The following is a 24,802-nucleotide window of genomic DNA, read 5'->3' as shown; positions in this document are numbered from 1 at the left end:
CAGTGTTCTACCTACCAACAACAACAACAACAACAACAACTGAGCACGACTTTGAGCTGTAAAAAAAATAAAATAAAACTATTATCACAAAAAGTAAGATACAAGCAACATTTTTTTCTTAAATATTTCAACTTTCATAAGCTTTTACGTATTTAATTTTCGACTGATATTATTCCTTTTGTAAGCAAAACGTAGATATAATATAGAATAAAATGTAACTGTTTCGGATATGATGTAATTCGGATATGTTGTAATGAAACCACACGCGCTAGACACATGTATACGCTTATATACTTTATATAAAGTATATTCTTATAGTGTTTATAAGTGTATATTGTATTTGTGTGTAGGGCCTGTGAATGAAACAAAGTAATTAAGTTTAATAGATACAAATGTCTGAGTAGCCTATATCATTTTTATTGTGACAGATAAGTTTTAAGTGATATATTGTAAGCATATAATTCTTCAGGCTTTCCAGACCTGATTGTGACATGTCTGTCTTACATTTCTTACATGCCCCAAAGTGTTGATGTGAGATGTCAGAGACAGATAACAAAGATAGGCAACTTCCTAGTCAGTTAAAATATCACATGTGCCTGCTAAACTTAAAACTTGTAGCAAGTAAAACTTATAAACCAGATATGGCAGATATCAAAATAAGTAAAACAATACATTTTCTTAAAGCTTATGCATTTGTCTATGGCTGCAGGTAAAAATATTTACAGTTCCCATTTAAATAAATGTTACATCATTTTTTAAAAAGAACTACTTAATAATCAGTGATTTTCCTACTTATATAACAGACTCCGAAAAAGGGCCTCCTCCCAATTGAAATTTTCTTTAAAATCATGCAGTTTTCCCAAAAATCTGAACTTAAACCAGCTTTTTAACTTCCCAAATCAGCAATTTTAGCGATAATTTTTCCCAATATCAAGAGGCTAAGGCCTCTTCCCAATTAAGTGAGAAAAATCACTGATAATTTTTGTTACAAACTATTCATATGACAAAAAAACTGGCTCAGTGGGTATGTTTTGCCATATATTTCTAAGTGAAAGGCATGGAAAGTTACCAGTATTTTAACATGCAGCTATAGATAAAAGATTTACCAGATTAAAAGATTAGGCATGAGTGATATTTCAATGGAGTACATGTATATAGGAGCTGTTTATCTCTGTTATCTATGTCTCTGGAGATGTCATTTGCATTTTTAAGCTCACCTGAGCTTGCTCAGGGTGAGCTTTTAGGATTGGTGAATGTCCCTCGTCAGTCGTACGTCCACAATTGCTTGTAAACACGCTAGCGGTCGCATTTTTGCCTCAATCATCATCAAACTTGGTCAGGATGCTTATCTAGTTGAAAGCTCGGATGAGTTCTAACATGGGTCATCTCAGATGAAAAACTAGGTCACAAGAGCTAAAAATAGAAAAACCTTGTGAACACTCTAGAGGTCACATTTTTGACCCAATCATCATCAAACTTGGTCAGGATGTTTGTCTAGGTGATAGCTCGGATAAGTTCAAACATGGGTCATCTCGGATGAAAAAGTAGGTCACAGGAGCTATAAATAGAAAAACCTTGTGAACACTCTAGTGGTCACATTTTTGAACCAATCATCATCAAACTTGGTCAGAATGCTTGTCTAGTCAATTGCTTGGATGATACGAACATGGGTCATCTTTGATGAAAAACTAGGTCACAGGAGCTAAAAATAGAAAAACCTTGTGAACACTCTAGTGGTCACATTTTTTACCCAATCATCATCAAACTTTGTCAGGATGCTTATCTAGATGATAGCTTAAATGAGTTTGAACATGGGTCATCTCGGATGAAAAAGTAGGTCACAGGAGCTATAAATAGAAAAACCTTGTGAACACTCTAGTGGTCACATTTTTGAACCAATCATCATCAAACTTGGTCAGAATGCTTGTCCAATCAATTGCTTGAATGAGTTCGAACATGGGTCATCTCGGATGAAAAATTAGGTCACAGGAGCTAAAATTAGAAAAACCTTGTTAACACTCTAGTGGTCACAATTTTGACTCAATTGTCATCAAACTTGGTCAGGAAACTTGTCTAGGTCATTGCTGGGAATAATGGAACATTGGACATCTCGGATGAAAAACTAGGTCACAGTAGCTAAAAATAGAAAAATCTTGTTAACACTCTAGTGGCTACTGTTGTGATCCAAATATTCTGTTAATTGGTCTGAAAGTTTGTTTTGATGATTTCTAAGTCAAGATCGAACATGGGTCATCTTGGATGAAAAACTAGGACACACCGCCCAAATATGGAAAAACCTTGTTAACATTCTAGTGGTCAAATTTTCGACTCAATTATCATCAAACTTGGTCAGGATGCTTGTGTAGGTAATTGCTTGGATGAGTTCGAAATCGCATGTGAAACTAGGTCACCGGAGCTAAAAATAGAAAAATTTTGTTAACACTAGTTGCTACTGTTTTGATCCAAGTATCCTGGAAATTGGTCTGAAAGTTTGTTTTGATGATTTCTAGGTCAAGTTTGAATATGTGTCACCTGGGTAAAAAACTAGGTCGCACTGCTCAAATATGGATAATCCTTGTTAACACTGTAGTGGTCACATTTTTGATTCACCGGTCATGAGACTTGGTCAGAATGCTTGTCTAGGTAATTGTTTGGATGAGTTTGATAAGTCAGGTGAGCGATCTAGGGCCATCATGGCCCTCTTGTTTCTAAAACAGTACCTGTGATTATCACCTCTATAGGTCCTAATGGCAAGCAGCAACCAAGTATTAACCACTAAATAATCTACAGGAAATCATATTTTTTAGGAATTCATAAGTCAGCAGCTATTGAAAGAATGAGGAGTGTAGACCTTCTCAGAAATTCTCTCATGGGATGCAGTTTATGGCATTCAGCCAAGACTTCCTTACAATCAAACCTACAGTTTTCAACATTTGCTCGAAGACAAAGACTACATAGTGTACAAAATCATGTGAATAAAGCCTTTAGAATGGATTATTTGTCCAAACATCAATATCAGTGTAGCCAACATTGCTTGTTGATTGTGCCTCAGCGTAAAATGGCAGGACACTCCCATTGGCAAAATATTAAAAGTACAAAAGAAGCAGCAGATAACAAACATATGTTGATGGTGCAGAGTTATGTCTCCCAAATGAAAGCAGCTATCACAGGTACGTAACGTAAAAGCCCATTATACGTAACTTTAAGGCGCATTATATGTAAATTTAAGGCCCATTATACATAGCTAAAAGACCAATTATACTTAACTTACTTAGCCCACCTTTTGTGCTGTCTTTAAGACCCAGTGACCTGTAGAATCATTATATAAATACCTTTTAATACAGTGCCAATTGCCCAAATTGACATAAAACCCAATAATAATCATACAAAAACAACAACAAAAGTTTGGTTTTAAAGGTGAAAGTGCCAAGCTTAATAAACATGCTTGGTTTATACAAGTTTGGACTTTTATCTTGCTTTATTTAAATCAGATGTTGATGTATTCAAATAATAGTTCTAACACATTTTTTTACATTGTCATATAGATAATGGCTCAAACCCAGAGACTAACTCTAAACTGGCTACAATTCTGGAAAGAATGAAAAATGCAAATATACCGAAAAATGATATAAAAAGATATCTGGAAAATGCTGTAAGTAGAGATTGTTTAACACTTCTTTTCTAGTTCTAGTTTTCATCATCATCATTGTTGTCATCATAGTGCAAAAGCTTTATTGAAGCCCTGGACTACTTTATATTTTGAGATAAGAAGCATTATTAACTAACAATGTTTCAGGAGTGATATTTCAGGACTTATGCCCCTTTTTAATGTAGATTTTTTGGGTCAAAATTGCCAATTTAGTAAAATGATTACAAAACTATGAATGTAATTTACATGAAACTTGAAATAGTTTTTAATCATGACAATGTATGGTATAATGACTTGTATGTGAAACAAAAAAAAAAAAAAAAAAAAAAAAAAGAAAAAAAAAAAAAAAAAAAAAAAAAAAAAAAAAAAAAAAAAAAAAAAAAAAAGAAAAAAAAAAAAAAAAAAAAAAAAGAATAAAAAAGGAAAAAAAAAATTAGGGGCAATGATTATGATTGTGATGGATAAATTATGGAGTTATACCCCTTTTTAAATAGATTTTTTGTCAGAATTTCTAGTTAAGTTGGATAATTTTTAAACTGTCAATTTCGAAATTACCAACATGGAACGTTGAACACTTGATAATCATGACATTGAACAGTTGTTAGACAAGGGACATTATACTGAAAGATATATTTTTAGGAGTTCTGTCCCATTCAAACAAAAAATATTTGTAAATTTCAATCACATCCATGCTTGTTTAGTCTGGTTAAATGTTGTCATCTGTCTTCCAGACGAAGAAAGCGGGTACAGTGCAGACACTTTACTATGAAGTACGAGGACCTGCAGGATCAATTTTTGTGATGGAAGTTGAGACAGAAAGTGCAAAAAAAGCTAGGGACTCGCTTAATACTTTAATAAAGAAAACTATGTAAGCTGTTAACACTACTGTTATCAAATTGCTGGGTGTTTTTCTTTTTCTTTCAATATTAACCAGCTGACAGCACGTTTGTGACTTAAGCAGTTTATATACATGTAATAGTTCCCGGAGTTTTCAAACAAAATTCATATTCATTGACCTTGTTGATGTATCTACAAAAAAAATTGTTCTGTAATATTTCCTGTGTTGGGTTTACACAATGAAATGCTTTCAACCAATCAAATAATTGCAACTTTGTGGCCTAGTGGTTAAGGTGTTTGCCTAATTGGGTCACAACCATGTTTCTTTATATGACACCAGTACTGGTTGATTCCAGGAAGCGGACTCGAAAGTGATTATTATAAGTTGCAAGAACTTGTTCCACAGTCAAGCTTAAATAAATAAAATATCTTTAAACCAGATAACTGCTGGTCTTTGTGGTAAAATGAAATAAAAATGAGCCATGTCATGACAAAACCAACTTAATGGGTTTGCGACCAGCATGGATCCAGACCAGCCTGCGCATCCGCACAGTCTGATCAGGATCCATGCTGTTAGCTATCAGTTTTTCTACTTGTTATAGGGTCTGTAAGCAAACAGCATGGATCCTGATCAGACTGTGCAGATACGCAGGCTGGTCTGGATCCATGCTGGTCGCAAACCCATTATGTTGGTTTTGTCGTGACGTGGCTCAAAAGATGTGATAAAAAGAATTTGTTTCATTATTTTCAGATTTTTTTCTCCCTTCTTCCTTAGATTAATGTACTTGTTAATGCAATAAGGCCATGTACATTAGCATTGTGTTAAAGTATTTTTTTTGTTTTATAGAGGTAAAGTTAAAGATGTACCATCATTTCAAAGTTTTTTTGATATGAAGGGAATGATAACCGTGCCAGTTACCAAGGACATGCAGACATCTAACATGGATGAGTATCTAGAAATAGCTATCGAAACTGGAGCTGAGGATGTTATAATGACAAAAGATGATAGTGGACTTGAGGAGTATGAATATGTTTTGAAGGTAACAACTTGAATTATTATTAGGAGTACTTAACCTTATATTAAATTATATATCAACACAGAATTTATAGTGAGCTAGCCACATTACACAATATTCGTTATCAACACATCCCTTTTAGCTCACCTGAGCTGTGGACAGAGTTGAGCTTTTGTGGCAGCTGTGTGTCCATTCATTCATTGCTAGCAACAATTTCTTTTAACAGTCTCTCCAAACTTCACAGAAATGGTCCTTAGGTTTCCCTCTATGGAAGTTGTATAAATTAATGATATATAATTAGGACCCAGGAGCTAAAAATAGACTTTGAAAGTGAAATTTTTCTCAGAAACTACAATACCCAGAGCTTAGATATTAAGCCTGTAGCATCATCTTGTGGTCCTCTACAAAGTAATATTAATGATGCCCCTTTTAAAAAGGGCCCTGATCTGAAGGGCACTTAGTATACATAAACTTGTTTAGTGAAATTTCCTAAAAAATCCAAGAGTATAGATATTGAAAATTTTAGTGTGTAGCAACACCTGGTTTTCTTCTACAAAAGTTATTAAAGTCATGCCCCTCAAATCAGAAATTTTTAACTTTTAACATAGTCTGACCTAATTACAGAAGAATGGTGACTTTTTTCATGTGAGCGATCCAGTGCCATTTATTCTTGTCAACCACTAACAACTTTTTGTAAAGAGAAAATTGAGGCATTCAAAGAGTTATTTTCAGCTTGTCCATTCTGAAGAAGTTGATCTATTATGATGGCTGTTGTCGTGCAAAATCTTTAATGTTGCCAGTGATTTTTTTTCCAATTTCCAACAAACTGTGGCTTTCTGAAGGGGAAAATGGAGCACGATAAATCTTGAAAAGGGGAAAGCTTAAATCCAATTCCAACAATTGAAATTTATGGAATTTACCCACACATTTTATGTAGAAATTAATTTCAATCAATTTAACATGCATGGTACATAGCAGAGGCTATCTTTTGGGACAGATTTCTGTCTTCTGGCTAATATGTCAGATGCTGATAAGTGTGGTTCTTGTAAGGAAGAGCAAGAGGCATTTTAGGGGAAAATTATTAGCATTTTTAGGGGAAAATATACCTATTTTTGGCTAGGGGAAACCGCCTTTATTCGACTGTAAAATACAGTGAAAAAATCACTGGTTGCCCATTATTCAAACAATTTAAAGTTACATGTATCAACATGAAACTTAAAATACTTGCTTATGGCCGCAAGATGCAGTTGTTAGGGAAGGGGCATAATTCTGAAAGTCATATTTTTAGAGTTATGCCCCTTTTTAATTTAGAATTTTAGCATTTACACCACATGCAGTGCTTTTGTGATTCTTTTGAATCTTAAAGCAACACACCTCCAGATTTATGCTAATTTTCATGAAAATTTTAAAAATGAAATTAAATGTATAATATTGTATAGTAAAAAAAGGAAGCAATTTACACATTATCAATGGCACTTACAACCCACGTTAATTACAAAAAGAGGTCAAAATATGCAAAAAACTGCCCTTACTGCATTAGTAACGCAGTAGAAATATAGTTACACATAATGAAAAATCCACCATTAATCGCTCATAACATGAAAATTATTAATTGAATCTTGAATCTTTCTACTTTTCCTAAAATCTTAGTACATTTTTCACAAGTTTGATTTTATTGAAATATTTTCGCTCATCTGGAGGAAAGTGGCTTTAAAACATTTATTGTGTGCTAATTTAATAATTAAATAGATATTGTCATATTACTTTGTAATGTTTTTTTTTTTGCACTTGATTTATTACAGTTTCACTGTGACCCTGTTTCGTACAGAAAGGTAGCAAAAGAGATCGAGAAGTCGTATAATTTAGAATATTCATCATGTGCCGTGGAGCTTATACCTCATCATTACGTCACCATCGAGTCCGAGGACGACCTCAAAGCTTGCACACAAATTGCCAATAAAATGCAGTCACATCCGGACTTTGTCAGCTTGTTTGATAATGTTTCCCCACCGGAAGATTGATTTAGGCATTCGTAACACTAGGCAACAACTACCATGTTCTTTTAACAAATAAGTTATTTTTTCAAACTGGAAAAAAAATATTGTGATACAGTGTATATCTATTTCATCACTTGTTTTTGTTATTTAAAACTTCTGATATTTGAAAGAAATTAATTATGAAAGACTATATCCTTTAGTCAGATTCAAAACATTTGTTTGATGTTTGGTTTCTGAGAGATTTTTGTTACAAACAAGATCGGCAGGCTCATTTCAAATTTGGTAAAGGTAAATTTAATTATGTTAATTAGATAAAACCTTTATTAGTTTGTTTGGAATAAATGCCTTGCTATATATGCTGTTTTCATAACAAATTGTCAACTTTGAGAGTCAAAAAAAATAGTTCTCATTTACAGTTCATGTCTGTCAATTTGACTTGGAATTGGATAGTATTACATGTGTTTATTTAGAAATAAAGATTTTTATTGTAAATGCTTACATTTCAATTAAAAAATTAAAATTTTAATTTCATATCTCATCTTGTTATAACATTAAGTTTAAATAAAATACAAAATTTGAGCTACCGCCAAGTGCGGAGGAACTAAGAGTAGTCACTAATTGATTATATATAGGACTATAGGTTACAGGTTAGGCACAATAAATGTTTATTATATGATCATCATGTGTCGGCTTAATACGATTGTAAGAACAATTCAAACAGTTTTCTTGAGTTATTGCCCTTGAATAAATAAAAATTGTTGAAAATTGTTTTCTCTTAACTATTAGGTTCGCTTTTGTTTACGGCAATAGTTAACCCAATCAAGTTATACTGTATAATTTCATATATACAGTAATAGGGAAGCAAAATAACAACTGTTGAGTTAGGTCCACAAGGAAAACAAAAAAAGAAATAAAGAAACATTTACAAAATGTAGATATATGTATTTGCATAAGTTAAATTACATTTAAGCAAAGTTTCTGCAATGTTTTCATCATGATAAATTTATTTATAAAATAAATATTTAGCGTATTTTTGGTGCATATGGTATAAATATAGTACTTTAAATATGCATGTACATGTTTATATACATTTATATTGAGAATGAATATACAGTAAAAAATACATTTATTGATCTACAAATGTTAACATAATTTGCTGAATGACGTCATCATTGTTGGAGGTTTAAACAACCAAATATTAAAATAATGTACATAGAGTGTTTGATTATACAAAACAAAATAAAAAAACACGCATTTTTGCTATCAATAAATCTACGTCTTTTCAAATAAGTCGTTATTTGCAAGTGTTAAAGTCTTTAAGTTATGCTCAATGAATACTGTTTCACTACTATACACGTATATTGTATTCACTATTGATATTAACAGTGCATTTTAATTGTTTTGTTTAAAATTTGTCAATCTCAAGAAACACTATAATATGTGATGTAGATAAAAGATTTAAAAGTTTGTTTGGAAACTGCGTGAAATAAATGAAATAATCGTTGATTTTCTAAAATAAACAAAAAACACGTTCTGTGGCACGAATCATATGATTAACATGATATTTCTAATCACATCTCCATTCCATTGAATTAAACAAAACCATATTCATTTTGTATACAGTGCCTGCAAATGCGTAAACAAAGTGAATTGGAATTTTTTCTGCAAATACATGTACTTGAGTTTCACTATTTTTCGCAGTGATACTAAGGAAAAAAATAGAAACGTCCTGATTCCAAAATAGAATTGCATTAATCAGACTCGGACAATGTTGAATATCAGCACAGCTATCGCTTTCTACTACCAAGTTCATTATCTATACAAATAAATATACTAAGTTGTCTTCACTTTGCAATATGCACGAATGCTTAACAATTGTCCTATTTATATATATGCTGCAGATTTACAGCAAAAAGGTTTTTGCATACTATCTAACAACATACGATTCATGTAAGTTTGCATATTAGTGCAATAAAATTTTTGCAGTCTTCGTTTTATACAAGTTTTAAAACACAACCAGATAACTGAATCGCAAGTACAATGTAAGTATTATGCACAAAGTATATTTACTTTTCGTAAATGATTTGATTATTTAACTAATCCGTTTTATATAGAAATATATTTCGGTACAGTTACCTCCCTTGCATATGTAAACGGAATCAACGCACACGTGATATCATAATCGAATACTCTCTGTTATTGAAGTTATGTTCTGTTCATTGTTGTCAAACTCATTATCAGACTCAATAGCATCTAAGTCCGTGAACGGCTCGCCAGGAACAAAACTAAATGATAAGTCGTTTGAATCTGTCACAGATTTGTCGCCCTTGTCTTCGAGCACAATATCCGTTTCATTACAAAAATTATCTGGTACCGGATAGCTGGTACTCGCGTTTTCTGCGTTAGATGTGTTCGTTTGTGAATGATTTTGGTTTTCCCTTGTGAAAGCCTCGTTTTCGTATGTATGGTTTCCGGAAATGACGCTTACAATTGGAGTTTTGTCGTCTGCATCAAGAACATGAGAAGGGCCCAATCCTTTCGAAGATTTAGATGCTTTGCGTTCTCCTTTTATCAGTATAATTGACAGAAATATTACAGTTGAAATGATATTAACAAGAAGTCCAGCAAATACGCATATGAAAGACCATGACAACGCCATTTTAGGCCACTGGGAGTGATATGCTTGAACTTTGGCGAGACTGTCATTGGTATGTTCGAATGTATAAAACGCGGCTGAAAATTTAAAAGAAGAACGTTTATAAACAAAATTATTGGCATATTTAAAATTGAATATTGTTTGCAAAATATGCCAGATTTTGAAAGTTTAGACTGTCTAATTAAATGTACAAAATAATACAATAATGTACATGTATTGATAGCAATGCTGTCAATAAGACACGGTCTTGTCGATGCTGTGGTTCTGGTATTGATATGATTATTTCTTTATTTTTTAATTAGAGGGGGTTCTCGTTTATTTTATTTATTCATTTATTTTAGATTTAGACCAGAGACATAGACGCGGCATTTATTTCTTTAAGACTTACATAAAAGCATAAGCGACATAATGATGAATGAGGAAATGCCAACAAATATGTGAATTGCCCGGATGTATAAAATCAAACACAGTAATGTGTTTGTTCCTGCAATCGCCAGTATTAATATCTGTTCTTCTCGTATTTTCAGGGCCGTTTCTGAAATGGAAAGGAAAATTCTGAAAGGGGAACATGTTATTTTTTAAAAATCGTCTGCAGCGATAATTATCGGGACTGCTAATTAAAGGCCCATTATGCCTCAGAAATACTATTAAAAAAATTCTTTATTTTAGCGTATTGTTACAGTTTCCAAAAAATACTCATTTGCTATATAATGTACTTTCTTTGCTTCGTTTGCTCTTTTAGCAATTTGTATACTTATTGTGAATTAGTATTTTATTTGGAAGTCAAAATAATAATTTGTTTACACTTTGTTACATGTACGACACATTACTGCACTGTCAACGTTACTTTCTTAAGTTATTAAACATGCTCTAAATCAATTATTGAAACATTATTTGATACGAGTTTGATATTTCTTAAGAATTTAATCTCAGTATTTCTGAGGCATAATGTGCCTTTAAAAGAAATAAACATAGTTAACTCTTGCAAAAAAAATGTGAATTTCACTGTGAAATAAGAACCATACTGAACCGCTGCATGAGATTTTTGTTGATGTTTCAATAATTTCCGGTATATACTAACTAGTATTTGAGTTACGCGTTACCATGGTTTTTGTGGATCGAAAATAACATAGTTTTCTTAAAACTGCTTCGAAACGAGAAATTAAACGCTTACGATCTAAAATAATATATCGGAGGACTTCCGCCGATTTGTTTAGAATGCGTTAAGACAGTAAACTCCATTGTTTGCTCTCTTATCTTCAATTTCAGTTCTATTGATTTATACCCGAGGGACAAAGAAATACATGGAGATACTTTTGTAATTTTTATACAGAAACCTAGCAACACGTATATCGGAAATGCTACATGATTATTAGCTATATATCTCGAAATAATATGTGAAGTTAATTCACCTTTGCTCGTTGCTCACCGTCTTCATTACCATTATTTAACAAATAAAACATGGGCTTAAGGGCAATATGCAAGTTTACGGACTGGTTGGTCAGACTGAGGAAGGTATATGGCCCGAAGCGCAGCTGAGGGCCATATTCCTTCCGAGGTCTGACCAACCAGTCCGTAAACTTGCATTTTGCCCGAAAGGCCATGTTTTATTTGGTATATTATACCGAATCTAAATCCTTTCATCCATTTGTTTTGTGCTGTCATTTTACTATAATTTGCTTTTAAATAATAATTTCATTGTTAAGTGTGTGAACTATCTCAAACTCTAGTCGGATTTTGTTTTATTATTTTCAAGCGATGCAGCAAATAATCATGCTCTTCTTTTTAATATTCCATTTTTGTTAATCAAATTAAATATTTAATGTTACTAGGCAAAAAACCAGGACTTTAAGAATTTCACAAAGTGTATAAATAAAATTTTCACAAACTGTATAAATAAAATTTATAATTAAATTAAAGACAAATCATGACTTTTGATCAACATGTAATAAATTTATGTCTCTGATAAAAAGGCGATTCGCCTGGCCATTTTGACAGTTATCGTCTGTTTCTTGTGTCGTCGTAAAATTCGCACGTCGTGAAAGTTACGTTAAAACGGTCTTCATAAGAATTATGGACCGCCCCCGGTCTGTATGTGGTTTATGGACCGGATGACGTCATATTAAATATAGAAGAGCATATGCAAATGAGGTATAATATAAGTTATTATTAGATTTTAGATTTCTCCTTATTTATTACAATACTGCTAATAAAAGAAGATGCAGAGTATTGTTGTTGTTGTTGTTGTTGTTGTTGTCGTCGTCATCATCATCATCATCGTCATCATCATGATTATAACTTCCATTATTGTTATCACCATTACAATCATCATCATTATTATTTTTATCATTATCATCATCATCATTAATATTATCATTATTATGATTATAATTTTCATCATCTACAGTATGAGCTTAATGTATTTCGCATATTTTAAATGCATATTTCAAAGTGTAAAGAAATTGCTTTAAAACCGTGTCCTAGGAAAAAATATCTAATTCAATTATAATGTGTGTTCAAAAAGAACATTTTGATATTGACTTAAGCTAGGTACCGTCTCACATTTGAGTTTGTAAAAAGTGTAAAATATTTTATTTTTTTATCAATTTTATTCCTCAAGTCAATCAGAAGATGGATTATTCAATAGATCTAGTTTTGTAGTGTGATATACATTTATATTTCATTTAAAAATGTCTTAAAGGAACTCTACTGAGGTTCAAGTGGCTAAAAACATAAACTTTGAATTTCTTACATATATCAGCTGGGGCATCTAAAACAGAAAAATATGCAAAAAAATAATAAGAAATTTACTCAAAAATGAATTGAAAATCGTATTTTAGCCATTCTTAGCCCTTTAAGAGTTAAAAGCGTTTCAAAGTTTTTCAATTTTGGGTCATTTTTCACAATTAGAATAATTATTCATGAGCGAATGATCTAAAATTTTGGGTCTAGACTTGAACATAAAATGGAACATTAATCTCGAAAAAAAAATCCAGACCCATCATGTTAAAAATCACATTGGAGTCTCTTTAAGATATAGAAAAAGTAATAAATTCAACACTCTTGTTCAATGATAACTTGATAAACTGCAAGAACTCGGTCGATTCTTGTCTATAATTTGATTTTCATCGTGAACAAACAAACCTCCGCGTCTAATTTTGTTCTGATTAATTTGGTTATTTATGTGTGTTTCCCCTTTGATTTTATCCTTCGTTCAATTTGCTTTTACATATATATAATCATGTTCAAATCAGGAACAGCTTAAATGGTATTTCAGAATTTAATCACGGCATGTCTTTCATTGTTCTATAAAACAAAGGTAAACAGAATACTATAGTAACAAGAGTAATTTGATTCTAATCTGATGTCATTTTCTTTCTAGTCAATTCACTGTGCCAACTAGCCGTATTAGTGACACTCTAGCTTATGGTGAAAGTAGTTCTATTATTATCATCACTATCGTCAGAATCATCATCATCAACAACAACAAGATTATCATCATTTACATTTTTTTAAAACCTTAGGTCTGGCCTGTATCAGATGTAATCATTTTATTATCATCATCATATTCAACAACAACACAACAACAGTATTATTATCATCATTTACATTTTCATAAACAAAAAACGAATAGATGTGGCCTGTCTCAGATATTATCTGATTATCATTTTCTTATTATATCATCATCATTGTCATCATCATCGAAGTTAATATCATTGATTGTTTTTTTCAATTGAACAGACGTGGCCTGTATGGTCAGGTTGCCGCTCGACACCGATTGTTCGAATCCCGCCGCTTGCGACACACCTGTCATATGAACAAGGCATGCAATTACGCTAGATAATTTAAAGGCCCATTACGTCTCAGAAATGACTTTACTTTTATTTCTCAAAAGCTTTTTAATTTGGGTGCACCATCATATATAGTATCCAAAAAGTTACTCATTGGCCAATTTCCCGAACCATCTTTTTCATATGTTGCTTTTTTGGCAATAAGTACAGTTATAGTGAATTAGTATTTTGTATGGATGTACTTTGTTTTTATTTCTGCTTTTTCAATGTTTTAATTTCCGCTACTTTTTTGGTTCTTAAACCATATTGAATTTGTAAAAATTAATTTTCCACTTGTAACGAACATTTTTTCTGAATTGTGGCATAAAAGAAAATCTTTTAATCCAAGTGTAAAAAGTCAGCAAATTTATATTACATTCATACTTAAGTATGACTTATTAAGGAGAAATCATTCTATATTAAAATCAAGTTAAAAAATTTCCACAAAATTAAAAATTTTGAAACAAATTTTATATTTTAATAATTTAAAATATTGAGTATATTATAATAGTATGCTAAAAAAATGCGCACGTTACCGCGGGCAAAATTCAAATAAATAAAAATTAATTTAATCATTAATAAAGCATAAAATAAATTAAGAAAATTTATTTGTTTTACATATAAGATTGAAATATTTTTAAATTCGTGAACACCAGCTATTAATATTTTCACTCGTGGCTACGCCACTCGTGAAAATATTGCATCTGGTGTTCACTCAGTGAAATTATATTTCAATCTTACATCCAAAACAAACAACAATATCCTCTATATATAATTTTGCTACTTTTATGACACATTATTTCAAATTTCTCGCTACTTTTTTAACAGTTCTCTAAACCAGTATTTAATCATTATAAAATTAATGTTTGCCCTTTCTTAAAAGTAAAGAATTATTTTTTTCTGAGGCATAATGTTAACAAGTTAAATCGTTTTATCCAAGTTGTAAAAAGTTTCCAAATTTATATTACAAATTTATACTTTTCAAGTATGACTAGATTATGAAGCCCCTGTAACATTCATGATAATAAAACTTCCAAAGCGAATTAATTAAAATGATCTTCCTACACAAATTAAATATGTTCCGTGTACAATATTACTTCTTATATATATATAGTTTCTTATATAGTATGTTTTTAAATTGAATCGCCGTATGTGAATGCCCGCGGTGAAGAATAATCCTTCTAAATAATATGGATTTAAAGATTAATATATAATCGTATTTAATAACACAAAACAACCTTTCACTCCAGGTATTTACATTTTTTCACTTAACAGCATTTTTTAAATTGAATTTAAATAGAGTATATTTTTAAGATTAATTTTTGCTGATGAAGGAGTCACCTTTCGCTGACATTTATTTTTCATTCACATTTGTTTGGTGAAAGTTTTATAATCTCTTATTTCTTGTTCAAAAGCTATTTTTTTATCTTTGTATGTTGCCCATATTCTAGAAAATACACATTTGTTTTTGTAAATGTCCAAAGGCTTTTTTATGTCATGATTGATTGATTGATTGATTGATTGATTGATTGATTGATCGATAGATCGATCGATTGATTGTTGTAATCATGGCCAACCCATTCTCGGAAAAGGACAGCGACGAAATTTAACGAAGTTTTGTCCCTGCTTTGTATTGTCCATATTGTCCATTTGTTGGCTTTGTTTTGGTAACCTGTTATTACTAAATTTGATGGGTGCTGTTTTTTTTTTTTTTTTTTTTTTTTTTTTTTGCTCGATATGCAATTACACAAACATAACATTTTAAGGTAAAAGTCGAGCTTTATAACGACAGTTCAAAATAAATATTTCCTACCCTCTTTGTATACCATTCCACCAGCATATTCCACTTGCTGTCTGAAAAGCCCCAAGTTGACATGCAAGGCTTTTGCATCTGAAATTAAAATAATAAGGAAATGAACATTCTTAGCAACAATAACATATTTGCATGGAAATATCGAAAATATCCGTAGTTTTATTGTACTATCTTGGTTTATTTTCATATTCATCTATGAGCTTTTATTACCATGTCTGTAACAAATGAAAGAACCCAGAATCTAAAAGAAAAGAGAAAGAGCTACGTATTTTTCAAATGAACTGATGGGCTTTTATATGAAATGCTTCATTTGTTAGTAATGTATATTGTAAATTTAGTTGCACATCGAGCGAACGTATGGTCTTAAAAGGGAGCAAAAATAATTTAATGAATTGTTTGGATTCATAAAAATATTAAGACCGCACACTCGGCATAGTTGGTTTTTACATAACACATCAAATTTGCAACTTTTCACTTCGTAGGTAGTGTAGATCAAATGCACAGTGCGTTAAAGAATTTAAAAATATGATATTAATTATATTGAATGTTTTAGTTTTAATTTCTCTTGAATATCTATACCGATCAACACTATTATTCTGTGTATCCCACAAAACTCAAAGGTCCAGTTGAAATTATTGTTGAGTTTGAGTGTATATTTAGAAACGATGACTCTAAGATGAACTGAATTGTGAATACAATTTGGCATGAAAGTAAGAAAATATTTTTGAAAACATGTATTTTTTTTAATATTATTCATCTAAACCTTTCCTTTATCATATTGAATGAACAAATATGTGTGTACTGGAATGAAGCATGTGGTAACTATTTTCATGTTTATGTGTTTACCCCTTTCCACGCTAAATATTGTATATGCACTTGTCCATCTTTCAGTCACCCAATTTAGGGAATTTTTTTTAAAGAGTATTGACTCAAAAGCGAGCACTTCACACTAAGATTTTGGTCTGCACCGGTCGCTTGTTGTGCATCGAAAATATTTCAGACAATAATATTTCACGCAACATATTAGTCATTTCCTGGAGTATATGAACTTTTTAATATACCTAAAACTTACCTGTTATATTTTCATTTAAGATGTCGTTGCCACTGGATGTATGATCTAAAGTTTTCGTCCTTGACCCCGAGCACCAGAAGTCGGTGACAAACCCCAAAACATGCGCCCCCATACCGAGTAGAATAAACGCCAACGCAAAATGCGAAAGCACTGTAAGTTTGCTAGTCATGATGATTCAGCTAAAATATGAAAAACAAAAACATGAATAATATCATAATACTGGAGAGAAATGTTAATTAATAGCATAAAGGAAATGCACATATAACATGATAGATGTATTGTTAAAGGTTTTCGGTTCTTCGAATATAAAGAACCAAAGTGTGTGGAACTTCTTATATAACAATCAGTCGTCTACTGGCTTGCCGATGAAAAAAACAGTCGACGAAAAAAAAAAAAACAGACAAAAAACCCCACAGACATCAGTTCTGCATTTTCTGAGCATTCATAACGAAGAAGGGACAACAGTTAAGATTGTTTTATGTATAGAATACATTTCAGTTTAATTTATCATAAAGGTATGATTGATATTGAAGTACAGTCAATCCTGTGAATAAAGGCCGTCCAAAGGAGAGACTGAACATGACCTTCACAGACGAGTGGTCTTTACCTGGAGGTAATTTTGTTAAAGGTTTGTCTGATAGAGGCTGATCTTTATGTGAAAGTGGTCTTTGATGAAGATTTGATTGTACACATTATTTTTGGAACAATATTTCGTAAGAGTCTTGGTAGTGAAGTAGTACAAAATTTTGATTTAGCTGGTGTGGTCGTTTTATATTGGTAGTGGGGTGGTGGGGTCTCTAGAAAAATCTGATCATAAAAATTCTAAACCACGATAAAACAAGCAATCCCCAGGAATATAAATATTCCTAAATCAATATACCTTATGTTATAACATAAGGTCTTAAATGAAAGAAAGGTGGATATTAAGCACGTCATCATCAATAGGAAATTAAAGGTGGCTAAAAAAACATAGATTTTATAGCTCGCTTATTTCTCAATAAAAATCGGTTCAGACATAAAGTGCGTTTTACATTGTCTATTGTTACATTGGTAAGGGGTATTAAATGCAACATTATCATGCAAATAACGTTCGTTCTATTGTCCATAAAGGATTTGAAGAATATTAGTATATATATCAAGAAATAAATGCGTATCTATATATATGCAGTATCAAAAACGATCGCTAGGTGCTATAAGCACACTCATTCTATAAGTATGAAATGTTTAAATTGCAGTCTATTAATATAATAAGTTCTATTATTAAAAAGGCCGATGCAAGGCTAAAATTTCTGTATAGAAAACGTGATTGTCTCACATTTCACACTAAAAAACTTCTGGTTATGGCCCTCATCAAATGTCGTTGTTTCTGGTTTCCTGGGGTTACTAAATACTGGAAGGATAAACTCCAAGTCACACAAAATAGATTAATAGGATTTGTTCTAAATCTTGGTTATAGGTCACATATTGATAATGAACACTTTAAAATCTTAAATTGGTTACCTGTCCAGAAAAGAGTCGATGAAATTATCCTCTGAAATGTTTTTTCAAATAAAACATGGACTTGCCCCTGAATATATGGGAGAAAACTTTACTCCATTAGATTCTGTTCATACTTACAGGACCAGGTCAAGTGACAGTGGGTGTTATATGCTACCTAAGGTCAAAGGTTTCGGATCAAAGTCTTTTGCTTACAATGGATGTGTATTGTGGAATAAACTACCCTCTTCTATTAGGATGGAATTAAAATTCAACAATTTTAAATTATCTGTTAAAAAACATTTACTTAATGGGTAATTATCTCTTTTAAGGGTGTCTATCCTCTAGTCTTAATATATATTATTTTTATTTATTTATTTTAATTTAAACATTTTATTTTATTTATACTATCGTCTTCCTTCAATTTAAAACTGTGATAAGTCATTTTCATGCCTCTCTTTGTCAAAACCATCAGTATCTAAGGACCACAATGGAAATAAGAGATTAAGTTCTCTTTCTTGTGTTATCATTGGTGTTTTTGATATGGTTCATTTCTTTACATTGATATTTGTTTTTATTGTTTTATCATGTATTGGATATGTTTTTACCATGTTATTACTGAATACTGAAATAAATCTATTTATCTATCTATACATGTATGTCAATTTCATATAGATTTTACCTACGGCGAGTTTATGACACAGTATACACGGCGAGTTTATGACACCGTACCTACGGCGAGTTTAGGACACAATACCTACGACGAGTTTATGACATAGTAAATACGGCGAGTTTATGACACAGTACCAGTACCTACGGCGAATTTATGACACAATACCTACGGTGAGTTTACGGTGAGTTTTGACACAGTACCAACGGCGAGCTTATGACACAGTACCTACCGCGAGTTTATGGCACAGTACCTATATATACGGCGAGTTTATGATACAGTACCTTCGGTGAGTTAATGGCACAGTACCTGCGGCGAGTTTATGACACAGTACCTACGGCGAATTTACGACACAGGTCCTAAGACGAGTTTATGACTCAGTACCTACGGCGAGTTATGGCACAGTACCTACGTTGAGTTTATGGCACAGTACCTGCGGCGAGTTTATGACACAGTGCCTACGACGAGTTTATGACACAGTACCTTCGGCGAGTTTATGGCACAGTACCTACGACGAGTTTATGGCACAGTACCTACGACGAGTTTATGACACAGTACATTCGGCGAGTTTATGACACAGTACCTACGGCGAGTTTATGACACAGTACATATGGAGAGTTTATGACACAGTACCTACGGCGAGTTTATGGCACAGTACATATGGAGAGTTAATGTTTCTTTATATGAAATGATATAATCAGCCGTTAACGTGTCGGAACCATTCGTCATCAGTATATAGTCTAGTGCTAGCCAGTTTTCACATCAGTGCAGTCTTACCATGCGCAATAGTGTTGGTAGCTCAACTATTGTGTTTTGATGATTGAATCCCTTTAACTTCGAGTGGATTGTTAATGCAAATCCTTAACACAAAATCAACAAGGCAACAGTTAAGCTAATGAAGGCAGAAAATGCCTGTGAAAATACGAACAATATCGCAATTTTAACATCTAACATGTGTAGTATAGAGAAATACGCCATGGTTATATTTTATTGAATAAAATCAATTTATAGTATGTAATAAAAATACGTACCTTTTAAACTATACTCCGAATTTTGTACTACTTCCGAACTTTTTTCCAATCATTTAATTTCTGAAACTTGGTTTATTCAATTAAAACATATTAAAGCATATTTTAATCCTCGCTAGGGTGTTATTCTTCGAGTATTAAAGGTAAATAGTCACAAGTGAATCCTTCAGAAATTCAAATTAAACGCGGTGAACGTTTGAGATCGTATTATATATTGATCAGAGAGAAAGCTATTTACTGTGTGACAAATCTAATAAAAAACCAATACCAGATCTCATTCACGAACTGCTTAAAATTCCAAATATATATATTAAACTATATGAATAGTTAATGCATGTGGGTTATTAGATAATGAAGGTATATCGGGATAGCCAATTAAACTGTCTTAATGTGATCAGCAATTCGTAATTGCTGCAGTGACATTCTATTGGTAGGTATATTATATATGGACGAGTATATATAGTACGTAATTAGAAATTTGAGATGAATGATTGCGTTATCGACGAACGAAAAAAAACATGTCGATATAGTTCACACATAGAGATCAGTCTTTGTGACAACACTTTGTGATCCAGCTGTAGTCCCCAGAGTCTGTATGAAAAACATATAAACGGAACTGTTAATTGCTCGACCAACTGTTACGTGTCGGAATAACAAAACTTGATAATGAATAATGGATTACCGGCTTTATAGTATGGAACATTAATATAAGCTGGCATTTTCATTCCTAAAACTAATAAACAATTTATGGCGAAAACCCTAGTTAATGTATTATGTATATGGATTTTAGTTCAGTCGAAACCTATATAGTATAAAATTCATTACAATAATGTATCCTGCCATTTTCCCCGATTTTCTTCATTATCAGTTTTATTAAATATTATTATAAAAACATAACATTTCTTCACATTTACTTTTTCTCTTTCGCTGTCACCTTGTTAGCACCCACATTTTCATCTTGTAAAATGTTTATATATCAAGAAAAACTTTAGATATGAATATGCTTATCGTAATTAATTTAAAGTTTTCTCGATCGGTCCCACAACCTTTATTTTCTTCATGTATTAACAAATTTGTCGGGGAAATATTAAAGAGAAAAAACAACAACATGGAAATATGTAAATTATTACAATCTAATTGATTTTATAATGTTTTGCTTCTTTTATCTCCATACTTCTATATTGCAGCACATACCGAGAACGTAACGGGCAATTCTGCATATTGTGGGGGCGGGGATGTTATAATAATTCAGACTTTCTATGGATAATACAGGCCTTAATAGGTTTAATCACTTTCTTTTCACCACTTTTACCTAATAAGAATTTAGAAGAATAAAATTTTTAAATGATAACTTGAATCTGGAGACGTGTTGCTTTAAACGTACTCGCAAACTTTATTGAACAAGGCGCGTTCACATTCTCCATTTAGACAGGACTGATTTTGAGAATTGGGCTCCTTATAAGATGCTAGAGGCATTTTGTAGTATTTGGTGTATTTTACCTATTTAAGGTATGCTGAATCCGATAAAGGTGGATACCAAATTGAAAAACTTGATCTTGACCAGTGAAATGGCCATTTAAAATGACCACTAAAATGGCCGCCAAATTTCTTTATCATAAATGGATGATAGATCAAATTAAACTTTTTAAGAAAGGAAAAGCCTTGAAATTTGTCACAAAGCATTAAAAAAAACAATCCATTTATGGCCGAAATCCAAGATGGCAGACATTTTTTCTATATGCCAATATAATAGTAATATAGAAGTAATATTAAAGATGGTACTGAAATCTTAAAGATTTACGCAGCGAACACTACAACTCTTTCCATGTCCCTATCTGCTAGATATAGAGCTTTCATGTAACTTTATCTGGGACTCTCTGAAACGCATATAGAGGTAGTCAGATGCCTAACTTTTACACAGGTTAAAACGTGTGCATTAATTTCTCTGAGTACTCTTGGGTTTTGGTGTTCGTTTTTCTATTATCGGTCATCTTCGTTCTTCTGTTATAGGTTCTCGTCGCATTTCTCTGCTGTCAGTTCCTCTATAATTGGTCGTGACTTTCGTTTTTCTGTTATCGGTTCTCTTCTGTCAGTTGTTCTGTTATGTCGTGACTTTCGTTTTTTTTTTTTTTGTTATTGGTCCTCGTCGCAGTTGTCCTGTTGTCAGTTCTTCTGTTATTGGCCGTGACCTTCGTTCTTCTGTAATCGATCCTGTCAGTTTTTTTTATTGTTAGATGTTCTGTTATCGGTTCTCGTCTCTGTTTTTTTGTTATCGTCGGCTTCGTTCTTCTGTTATCGGTTCTCGTCTTCGTTCTTAACTCCGGTTCTTGCTGTTATCTCGTTCTGTCTCTTTTCTTTGCTGTAATCAGTCCTGTGTTTTCGGTTTTCAAGGTTGTCAATCTCTTCTGTTCATACGGTCCCGTCTCTGTTCAATCCCGTCTTATTTTCTGTCATCAGTCTTTCTCGTCCTATATATTCTGTTTATTGATCCCTGTCTCCGTTTTGTCAGTTCTTGCTGTTTTATCAGTCCTGTCTTATTCTGTTATGGTTCTGTCTTTGTTCTTCTGCCGTATTACTGTCAATCGGGTCTCGTCCTCTGTTTACGATCCCTCCGTCTCCTTTGCTATCATCGTCCTCGTCTCTGATTTTCTGTTATCGGTCGTCGTCTTCGTTCTTCGTTCTTCTGTTATCGGTTCTCGTCTTTGGCCTCCGTTATTCTGTCATCGGTTCTCGTCTCTGTTATCGATCCCCGTCTCCATTCCTCTGTCATCAGTCCTCGTCTCTGTTTTTCTGTTATCGATTGTTGTATTGTTGTCAGTTCTTCTGTTATCGGTCCTTGTCTCTGTTTTTCTGTTTTCGGTCTACGTATCTCTGTTCGCTTATTGTCAGTTCTTTTGTTATCGGTGCTTGTCCTGTTATTTCGTTATCGGTCGTCGTCAGTTCTTGTCTCCGTTCTTCCTTCTGTTATCGGTCGTCGTCGGCCTTGTACTTTTGGTACTTGTTTCCAGCTCCGTTAAGGTCTTTTCTTGTTTCTATTCGGTCGACGTATATATGCTTGTTGTCAGTACTGTCTGTTATCTGGTGCTCGTGCCTCTGATGTTAGAGGCCTCGTTTCTGTTCGCTTGTTGCCGAGTCATTGTCTCCGTTCTTCCTTCTGTTATCGTCGTCGTCTTCGGTCTTGTACTTCGGTATTGTTTCTTTCTCCGATATAGGTCTTTTCTTGTTTTCTAGCTATCGTTACCGCAGGTCATTCTGTGTCTATGTCTAGTTTTGTCAGTATTCGTAGTGGAGTAGCGGGGGATCGAATCTACGACCCCTTGATTTGTAGGCAGACAGTGTTACCAACTAGCCATTAGCGCCCCGCTCTTGAATAATAACCATTTTTGAAAAATTCCTTTTAATACATAAAATAGCTATTTCAATGGTAAAAAGGTGTATTACAATTATTTTAACACCTACTACTATGTAGCCACCGCACGTGACTTTTTATATATGGTCAAGAAAAAATATTACTCTATTTTTTACAAGGTAATATTTGTATAAATACTATTGGCTGTTATTTTAAGATATCCTGGAAATTTTAATTGAGGGTTACCCGGAATGATGTGATAATGCTTCTTGAGGAATTTTTTCAAAAACCAGTGACTGAACTCAAAATTTTCGACAAGCTGCATGGTATAGCAAACCCACGTTAGTATCTCCCGGTTTCAGACATTTTCTGACTCGATGAAAATATGGTGTTTTTATTGTTGTTTTTGTTTTTTAACTTTAACTTTAAATTTTCAAATTAAATAGTACTTATTTTTAAACAGATGGTGAACTTAAATATGCCAATGTCATCGACAGCAGTTTTGCATGTGGAGGATGATGTATTTTTCAGACTGTTAAAATAAACAAACAAGAAAATTAAGAGAGATATTACCTGTTGGTATTAAGATGAATGAAGTAATGTTTTCTTCTTTTTTTTACTTTTGCATTTAACTTATTTATCAATTTCAAGCTTTGCTTTTCTCGAACAGCCCCTCTGACCATTGTCAGAATTGTCAAGCAAAAATAAATTGAGGTACCGGGTACATGGGGAAAATATTAAGAAAGTATTTTTTTGTCATTGAAAAGTGTGGAAATTATATTTTCATAAATTTTCACTGTGAAAAATTAATCAAAAATATAATTTTCATGGATAAATCAGTAATCATTTAAAGGATAAAATAAAAAACTATAAAACTTATATTAGTGAAAGTCATATCTGCTAAAAATGGTAAACGTCATCGGGTTACGTTCTGTAGTAGCACAGACCGGTTAAGTGATATAGACTGAATGTATGAGAGGTCTAAAGTTCGATTCCTATTGTTGCCTGTTTTAAAAAACCTGTTTTTTGGGGTTTTTTTTTTGGGGGGGGGGGGCGCAGTATATATTCTAAACCTTTTTTTGTTGTTGTTTATGCATTGAAAATTGCATTTTTGAATTTCAAAAACAAATTTAAAAAATATTTATTTTAAAAACCAAGTGCAGAATGTATGAAAACAAAACGGGGTGGGGGGGGGGGGTGAACAACTTAAAAAAATCATTAGCGTACAAAAATAATGTTGAAAATTACGAAAACATCCTGAAGTGACATTTTCTACATTTTTTCTCGCCTAAATTGAATTCGAATTTACGGGATAATAGATTCCCAATTAGAAATATTATTTCGTTTTTAACGAAATATAAAAATCTTAATTAGCGAAATATATGCTTATATTCGCTAAATTTTGGGTG

At 32.5% G+C, this 24,802-nt stretch overlaps 2 protein-coding genes across 2 annotated transcripts; one reads left to right on the top strand and one right to left on the bottom strand.

Moving 5' to 3' along the window:
* Nucleotides 1–7,991, top strand: LOC132714791 (translational activator of cytochrome c oxidase 1-like). The gene is made up of 6 exons (XM_060697715.1): nucleotides 1–93; nucleotides 2,808–3,170; nucleotides 3,546–3,652; nucleotides 4,381–4,517; nucleotides 5,334–5,526; nucleotides 7,305–7,991. The coding sequence occupies exons 2-6, from the start codon at nucleotides 2,837–2,839 to the stop codon at nucleotides 7,521–7,523; spliced, it is 990 nt and encodes a 329-aa protein (XP_060553698.1). The 5' UTR covers nucleotides 1–93; nucleotides 2,808–2,836; the 3' UTR covers nucleotides 7,524–7,991.
* A 1,520-nt stretch (nucleotides 7,992–9,511) lies between these two features.
* LOC132714792 (uncharacterized) lies at nucleotides 9,512–20,426 on the bottom strand. The gene is made up of 5 exons (XM_060697716.1): nucleotides 20,048–20,426; nucleotides 16,871–17,049; nucleotides 15,799–15,876; nucleotides 10,544–10,690; nucleotides 9,512–10,232 (listed from the first exon to the last, which is right to left on the bottom strand). Exons 2-5 carry the CDS (start codon nucleotides 17,037–17,039, stop codon nucleotides 9,676–9,678), a joined length of 951 nt encoding a protein of 316 aa, XP_060553699.1. The 5' UTR covers nucleotides 17,040–17,049; nucleotides 20,048–20,426; the 3' UTR covers nucleotides 9,512–9,675.
* Between the last annotated feature and the right edge of the window lie 4,376 nt (nucleotides 20,427–24,802).

Source organism: Ruditapes philippinarum, unplaced genomic scaffold, assembly GCF_026571515.1.
Source record: "Ruditapes philippinarum isolate M1 unplaced genomic scaffold, ASM2657151v2 ctg626_1_1_1_1, whole genome shotgun sequence".
In the NCBI taxonomy this organism is placed as follows: Eukaryota; Metazoa; Mollusca; class Bivalvia; order Venerida; family Veneridae; genus Ruditapes; species Ruditapes philippinarum.
This window is presented reverse-complemented; position numbering and strand designations above follow the sequence as displayed.